The sequence below is a fragment of the Charadrius vociferus genome, unplaced genomic scaffold (genome assembly GCF_000708025.1).
Source record: "Charadrius vociferus isolate BGI_N301 unplaced genomic scaffold, ASM70802v2 scaffold1010, whole genome shotgun sequence".
Taxonomy (NCBI): domain Eukaryota; kingdom Metazoa; phylum Chordata; class Aves; order Charadriiformes; family Charadriidae; genus Charadrius; species Charadrius vociferus.
The window spans coordinates 235,104-242,739 of NW_009646217.1; the positions used below are offsets into that span (position 1 = coordinate 235,104).

The window sequence follows — 7,636 nt, forward strand, 5'->3', positions numbered from 1 at the left end:
AGGAAGCTCCTGCCCCAACTGAAGGAAGCGGCTGCCGTTTCCCCAGGGCGGGCATCACTCGTGGGGAGGTTTCCTGGCCGCCCCTCTGCTGTGTCAAACCCGGGCGCAATGAAGGAGGGCGGCTTCCCCAGCCGAGCATCGACGCACTGTCGCACTCGCAATGAGCAAACCCTGCTCCTGCCATTCCCCCTCCCACCACCATTTTTTTATTTTTGGCCAAAACGTTTTCAGAGGCACAGCACCGTGCACAAACTGGGGAAAGCACGACTCACGGACGGCAGTATCGGCACACTGAATGACCAAACACCGCTTTCCACAGCAAAATCTAACCCTGCATCGCCTTGGGAGTGAGTCCCGTGGCTCCCAGTAGCCCCCCAAGAGCCCTCGGTCCCGCGAGTGCTCCCCCAGGACCGCAGATGGGCTGAGATGCTCTCCAGGGCCACCTGAGCCAAAGGCGTTTCCATCAAAGCAACTTACGTGCTCGCAATACGCTTCAGCAGTTTCTTTACCCAAGGGGCGTCGGGATTCACGCACATCTTCCCCGAGTGTTTTAATTTAATTCTGAAACGCAAGGAGAGTTTACGAGCATTACCTTCCCCTCCAAAGGTAGGGATTCAAACAGCCAGAGCTGAGCTGCGAGACTCGGCTCTCATTTACAGCGCCAGCAGATCACAGAGGGATGCTTAAGCAGAGGGAAGCCGCAGGACTGTCCGGAAAAAAAGCGAGATGCAACACATTCCCGTGCAAAGCGGAGACTGTGCTCGAAGGCCAGAAGTGACTCCTCAAAGACAATTTTCTTTGAAGATTGACAAACCCATCAGCACCGAGCAGTTAAAGAAATCTCACTCTTCTGCTTAACGTGCTGCTTGGGGTCAGGACAAAGAGTAACGAGATAAGGGCTTGACCCAAGATGCTGTTTGCTCTCAGGAGCATTACATTTTGGTAGCGGAAAAACTGGTTATGGCTCATCTTGCCTGGTGTGTGAGGACGCGCGTCCTCCCAACTGCTAACGCACCCCTCCAGCACGCTCCCCGCTAAGCACCAGCATGAGGAAACAGTGCTTTCCCCTGCTGGAAAGGCTTGTTTAGCCGCCGGGGAGCTCTGCCAGGTCAGCTCAGCTCTGATGTTTCTCAGCCTCCAAGCGTGAGTGAGCTTGCTGGCGTTTTTGAAAAGCTTTCGTTTTCAGAAGGGGAGCGGAGAAGCGAGGCGGATGCAGAAGAAAAGATGCGGCGCTGGCCCTGCTGCTCTGCGGGAGCCGGAGGAGAAAGCAGCTTTCTGCCCCCAGAGCCACCCACAGCACTTACATGATCTCTGTACGTCTGCAGGTGCTTCCCACGGGTCTGATCTCAATGCTTTCGTATCTCTTTGGACTGATGTAGTCCGAAGATGTCTTTACGCACCTACAGTTCAGGTTTCCATTCACCTCCAGGATGGCTGAGAAAGAGAGAAGCTCACAACTTACAAACAGCATTATTTCGAGATGCAGCAACTCTAAATCTCTTAGAGAGCCAGAGAAATTGTCTGTTTCCATGCTTTCACTGGCAAGACTTTAGGAACCACAATAAGAAACTTATCTGCTCCTCTACCATGGTACCCCGCTCTCACACGGCTCCCGAGAGCTCTCACACAGCTCCTGGGAGCTGAACCGGGTCCTAGCAAAGGAGGACAGCCACGCTCTTTCCTTGGCTACGAAGAAAAACCCTGGGCTAAGCAGCCAGAAGGAGTCCTGGTCTCCTTCGGTCCCTTTCAGCACAGGATGCAGGTGATGCCCATCCATCGTGAGGACCACGGCCGGCAGGGAGCTGACAGCCGTGGGGGATCTCTGGAAAGACACCAGTAGCTCACCTGCCTGGGCTGAGTGGGACATCACCAGCAGCAGCAGCAGCCACGGCAGCACGGGGGCTCCTGTCCCCACCACAGCTGACACTCGCATCCTCACGGCAAGCTCAGACCCGGAGATGGACTGAGGAACCGGGTGAAGAAACACCCCTATTTATTCAGGAGGGTCACGCTCCGACACAAGCAACAAGATTCAAACTTGAACAGTCACATCTGGCCAGCGGACCGTGAAAAGAGGTGACGTAATTTCTCAGATACTCACCGCAGCCGGGTCAAAAGCTACATATACAATATTATCGATTAAAACCGCCCATTGGGATGAAGTCCGTAGTTGGATTCCCCACGTAATCCTCCCCACACCCCGCTTCTGATTAGCTGGGTCTGTACAAACATCACCCATCGTTCCCTCTAGCATTTACCCCTCAACCACAAGAAGAGCCCAGAATAACATCGGAGCACAAACCCAGCATCAGCAGGGTTTTTTTTTTTTTAATGCATTCAGATATTTACATATTTCTTTCTTAGGGCTATAATTCCCCCCACGCTATTTTTTTTTTTTTTTTTTTTTGCTATCTCTTACATCAGCAAAAATGCCTAGCACCGTACCACGGAAAAATAATAAAGATCTCCGCTAAAGAGCTCTGCTATACGCTCAGACCTTTCAAATCCAGCACTTTGCTGTATGAGTCAAACACCAGGAAACTCAAGAGATGACTGGTCCAGTAGCACCAGCAAAAAGCGAACGATTCCTCCATCACGGCACATTTCTGACTAAGTGCCGATATGCGCGTTTATCAGCAGGGACTGTCTTGGTAGCAGCGGCCTGCGAGTGAAACGCTGGTGGATACCAAAGAGCGGCAGCAGGAAAAGCAACGGGGCTGGGATGGACTCAGGGATTGGTGAGGGTGAGACCGCCCTTGCAGGGCTGGGACTGGAAGGAGAGGGGCTGCAGCCTCGCTGTTTCCCTTACCAACACCTATGTTATGTCCAGAGTGTCCTCCATAGAATCATAGAATTGTCTGGGTTGGAAAGGCCCTCGAAGGTCATCAAGTCCAACCATCAACCTAACACTGCCAAGCCCACCACTAAACCATGTCCCTCAGCACCACATCTACATGTCTTTTAAATACCTCCAGGGATGGCGACTCCACCACTTCCCTGGGCAGCCTGTTCCAATGCTTAACAACCTTTTCTGTGAAGAACTTTTTCCTAATATCCATCCTAAACCTCTCCTGGTGTCACGTGAGGCCATTTCCTCTTGTCCTATCACTTGTTACTAGCGAGAACTGGTTGACTCCCACCTCTCTACAACCTGTTTTCAGGTAGAGAGCGATAACATAGGGATCAAATCCCCACTGGGATGCGCAAGGAGCCACGGGGTGGCACCAAGAGTAGTCGTCCTCTTTGGCCCCATTTAGTAGCCCGTTACAGCACTTAGGACCTGAAATATTCTGGGCTTAGCTAGAGGAGTCTTGCCTGCCCACCGTTTCAGGAAAAGCAGCTTTTTATTACGTTATCTGCTCAGAGGCGTAGCGTGCTGTGCAGTCAGTGAGCCAGTTCTCCATCATTCATGGCAAGGGGAAAAAAAAAAAACACAAAAAAACCCCACCAAAATATCAAATGGTAGTGGGCAAACTATCAACACCGAAGTAGACACGAACGTGGCAATGAGAAACTGTAGGAGCATATAGAAAGGGAGGTCAGACCATGCACATCCTTACGGTGCTGTAGAGCCACGTGTGCACAAAGCTTTATTCTGGCAACACGGAGTCCTCCGCGCCTTACACACACAGGAATACGCCTGCCCGTTTTGGGGGACCATCAGTTGGTGCTTGCTCTTCCACACATTTCACAGCGCCTTTTGGGTTTCTCTCAAAATAAGCCTCTGAAGGACTACAGCGATGCATTTTGGCACGCAATGGGTCAGTCCTGTAATGCTGACGCCTTCGGCTCTCCCACGGGGCACTCAATGGCCACAACTGCAAAGCGACGGCCACAGCAGCACCCGGCGCTCTCGGGTTTTGGTAGGTTGGGGGCTGCCCTGAATAAAGCAAAGTCACCGGCCGGGAAGCAAAAGGGGAAGGGGACACGCAGCCACGATAGCGAGGTGAGGAGGAAGGAAGAGGGCAGAAGGAAAATTATGTGGTTGTGTGATAATGTTGTAATTTGGAACTTTCAGATCACGTCAGCATTTTATATACTAATAAGATGGTAAACTTAAAGAAAAAAAGAGTCCTCTACTCAAACGACTAATAAGATGGTAAACTTAAAAAAAGAAAAAAAGAGTCCTCTACTCAAACAGTAAGCAACTCATCTTTCTCTTAAATACTTGTTTTTCCTCCGAGATAGGTCCAGAAGTCTTGTGAAGACCTTGTTCAAGAGATCAAGGTCAAAAATGGACAAGCGATGAGTTTAACTCCCTGTACATCAGGGTCGCAGAGAGGCCAAGGACAATTTCCATGAGCTATTCCCATAGTCCTGTGGAGGAAACGAGAGCCTTGCTGGTACAGCAGTGGAAAAGGAGGTGGCTTTAAAACTGGGTTTTGTTTAATATTTGCAGAGTTTTCAGCTTCCTTGCAGAGCGTTATTAGAAGGAGCGCAACCTCAGGCTGATTTAAGTCATTTTGCTGGGTCGTGGCAGGGGTCTCTTCAAATAAAAGTCTGTGAAATGGTGGGGAAGGCAGCGATTTACCAAGGGAAATGACTGGTCGCCTACTCAGAGTGCTACGGAGGCACCAAAAAAGTTTCAAAATTTTTCTGAAGTTCGTGACTTCAAAATGATCCGGCTTTTATAGCTGGGGAAAACCAAGAGAAATGAAAGCAACTTTGCCCAGAACCGCACGGAGGAGAGGACGGAGTTGCGGCATGCAGCCAGCACTCCAAGCATGGCTTGGAGGGCAACCAACACCAGTGTTGGCAGCGCTTAAGGAAACTGATATGGGAAGAAGCTACCCCTGGGAGACATGGAAGGGACAGACCAAGAAAACTCATGAGCGACATCACACCCCAGATTTGTGGCTACAGGGCAGGTGACCATCTCCTGTCTCCCCTGGAGAGAAGTGGGAGCTCCAAAAGCACGTTTCAGCTGGATGGATTTAGACAGAGACGGATTTAGAGGGGCCCTGGGCAACCAGTTTGGCCACAGCAACCTCAGTTTTAGCCTGGGGCAGATGTTTGCCCCCAGAGCTATGCAAGACCCCAGATACTTTTACTGAGGTTGTCTCCTCTAAGGATGCGTTGCTTTGTGCTGACATGTTGCTTTATGCCCGTCCTCGCAACATTTCTTCCATGACAGTCATGGTACTCATTGACTCACTTTGTACCCAGGATGAAACCCACGCGTCCCTCCGGGGGAGGACAGGAGGGCCTCCTCGTCACTCTGAGCACCAAGGAAGTTGTCCCCTTTGCAGAGGTGGCCTCGGCAGCAGCTTTCCTCCAAGAAGAAGTCAACCCTGCTGGGCCAAAACAACACGCTCACCCTGGGGCTGTGGGGAATCAACAGCCATCACAGTATCATAGCATCCTCAGAATCGTGGCATCCTTTGGGCAGGCAGTGCTGCCCAACGGTGTCCCTGACCTGGCCCATGGATGCTTCTGGAAAGACAGCCCAAGACGTGGACCGAGCTCTGCAATTTCAGGCGGTCGGGTGGCACGGCAGTCATTGCCTACACGGCTACAAAGATGAACAGAGCACAACCGGCGGTTCCCTTTCAGACGTGCCCTCTTGATTCATACCACCTCCGAAGCGACGCGCTTGGGTTTCCCCCAGGACGCTGGGGCAGTTTGGTGAATCCCCAGCGCATCGCCCCAGAAGACCTGCATTTGCCTAGCTGGTCCTCAAGCTGCTACAAGTTTCTGCTTCGGGTAGGAAAGGCAAAATAAATGTGGACGCAGTGAGAAAGGAGAACTTGACAGAAATACTGTAATCCCAGGGTTTCTGAATTGTCTTGGTAGTAGTCACGGTGGTTTTGATCTATGACTAATGCGCATATTGATAAACATTGTGGTGTTTTCTCAGGAAGGAAAAGGTTGCAGTCGCTGCAGGCGGCTAATATTTGTGTGCGCTGAGCGGTAATTCCGAAAAGGGAGAAGGAGAGTGAGGATCTAGCCGACAACTATATTTAAACTAACTGCTTCCCGGATGCCAGTAATTCAGAAGAGTGGCCCTCGTGTATTGATCTGTGGATTTATCCAGGCCAGCATCAACTAAACATGTTAGAAACATCCTAACAGCTTCTCTGTTTTCAGGAGCAGCAGCATCATTGCAGGCAAGGGTGTGATTCGAGTCGTTTTTGATTTCTGTTGGTTCTATTAGATTATTTTTTTTTTATTTTTTATACCCACCGGATACTCCAGACATCCTTCCCATGGTATCTAAATCAGAACCCTACAAACACACGGTGCAAATACCTCCCAACGGCCATGACCGTGGCAGGACAGAAGTGCTCTGCTGCCTGGGCTTTGCTGTGCTTCTGCAGCCATTAAACTGCTTAAAAACACGTAATTTAGCGGCGTCGCACTACAGAAAGCCTCAGGCTAGTTAAGCACGGTCAAAGATTTCCGTAAAGACACTGAAAAATCGGTGATGGGAAATAAGAGGTGAGGTAGGTGAAGAAATACAGCTCGTGCTTTCTGGCAGAGGGAAACTGGAGGTTTTAACATGCCTGAGCTCCCCCTGAGAGAGAAGGATGGAAAAACCTGTCACAGCATCTCCAAACACATGAGCCAGGGATGGAGCGAGAACTTGGTCTGTAACAACAAGGCAGCTTCAGAGACAAGTAGAAAATGACCCGAGCTAAGCTGAGCAGGAGGAAAAAAAAAACAACCAAAAAAAAACCACAAAACCCCCTTTTCCATGTTTGACCAGAACGGGCAGAAACCTGACCCCGACATAAATACTGTGTAGATGCCGTCTCTCCTGCCTTTCAGTGAGGATCTGCATGCTCCACAAACGTAAGGATTCGCAAGAGGCTGCTTCAGAGATGTCTGCAGCAAGGAAACCTCTGGGCCATGCTGAAACCACTAGGTTTGTTTCGAGAGAAAGCAAACTTTCAGCACACCCCTCCTTTCTCCACAAGTCACCCAGTGCTCCTGGTGGGAGAAATAAAAACTGGTGCTTTTTTTTAAAAAAAAAAATTACCCCTCAAAAAACCCCAGCTGCAGTGAATTGCGGTTTGTGGTCCATCATCTGCTTCAGAGATGAAGATGCCTCCTCCCGAAACCTGAGGGAGAGCTGCATCCACACCTGTTTCGGCACCAACCAGTTCAGCACTGCATGAAAACCCCGGCAGAAGCATCCAGGACCCGAGCGCAGCGTTGGTTTCCCTCTTATCGTACAAAAGTGCATCTCAGAAGCTTCATGCAGTGCCCAGTTTCCAGCCCAGGTCTCCTTCCAGCCCAACTGGGATGTTCTCCATCCCGTTGCACCTCCTCCACCTACACATTCCCAACCAGCCTGTGTTCATTTATCCATGTATGAAAAGAACTTCTTTAGCCCTTTTTCCTCTGATGTTCTCCTGCTTCAATTCAGGAATCATTCCCTTTATGCAACCGGCCTCCCTTCCTTCCAAAAAAATTTACTAGCCCAGATCTGCCAAAAAAAAAAAAAAACAAAGCCCCAAGGCAAGGATACAGCGCAAGGGAAGGGAACGACTGACCAGGACACGTGGATCTCCACAGCCCTGTGCTGGTGGTTACCAGCTCAGACGCAACTCGGCAGAGTTTTATTTGTACTCAGATGCAAAACAGACAGTGCTTACTGCGGCAGACACCAGGTATAGAAACGAAATTTCAGCAG

General features: G+C 50.3%; 1 protein-coding gene across 1 annotated transcript; it reads right to left on the reverse strand.

Moving 5' to 3' along the window:
- Positions 1 to 473: 473 nt before the first annotated feature.
- On the reverse strand, positions 474 to 1,933 carry LOC104284213 (interleukin-8-like). Its single transcript, XM_009882888.1, has 3 exons — positions 1,846 to 1,933; positions 1,305 to 1,434; positions 474 to 561 (listed from the first exon to the last, which is right to left on the reverse strand). The coding sequence occupies exons 1-3, from the start codon at positions 1,931 to 1,933 to the stop codon at positions 474 to 476; spliced, it is 306 nt and encodes a 101-aa protein (XP_009881190.1).
- Between the last annotated feature and the right edge of the window lie 5,703 nt (positions 1,934 to 7,636).

What these genes read in the sequence shown, in the direction of transcription:
- LOC104284213 (XM_009882888.1), bottom strand. Translation starts at nt 1,933, where the DNA reads ATGCGAGTGTCAGCTGTGGTGGGGACAGGAGCCCCCGTGCTGCCGTGG. An exon ending in GTCCCACTCAGCCCAGGCAG is followed by an intron (nt 1,435 to 1,845) that starts GTGAGCTACTGG and finishes TCTCTTTCTCAG; the next exon opens with CCATCCTGGAGGTGAATGGA. An exon ending in TGCAGACGTACAGAGATCAT is followed by an intron (nt 562 to 1,304) that starts GTAAGTGCTGTG and finishes CTTGCGTTTCAG; the next exon opens with AATTAAATTAAAACACTCGG.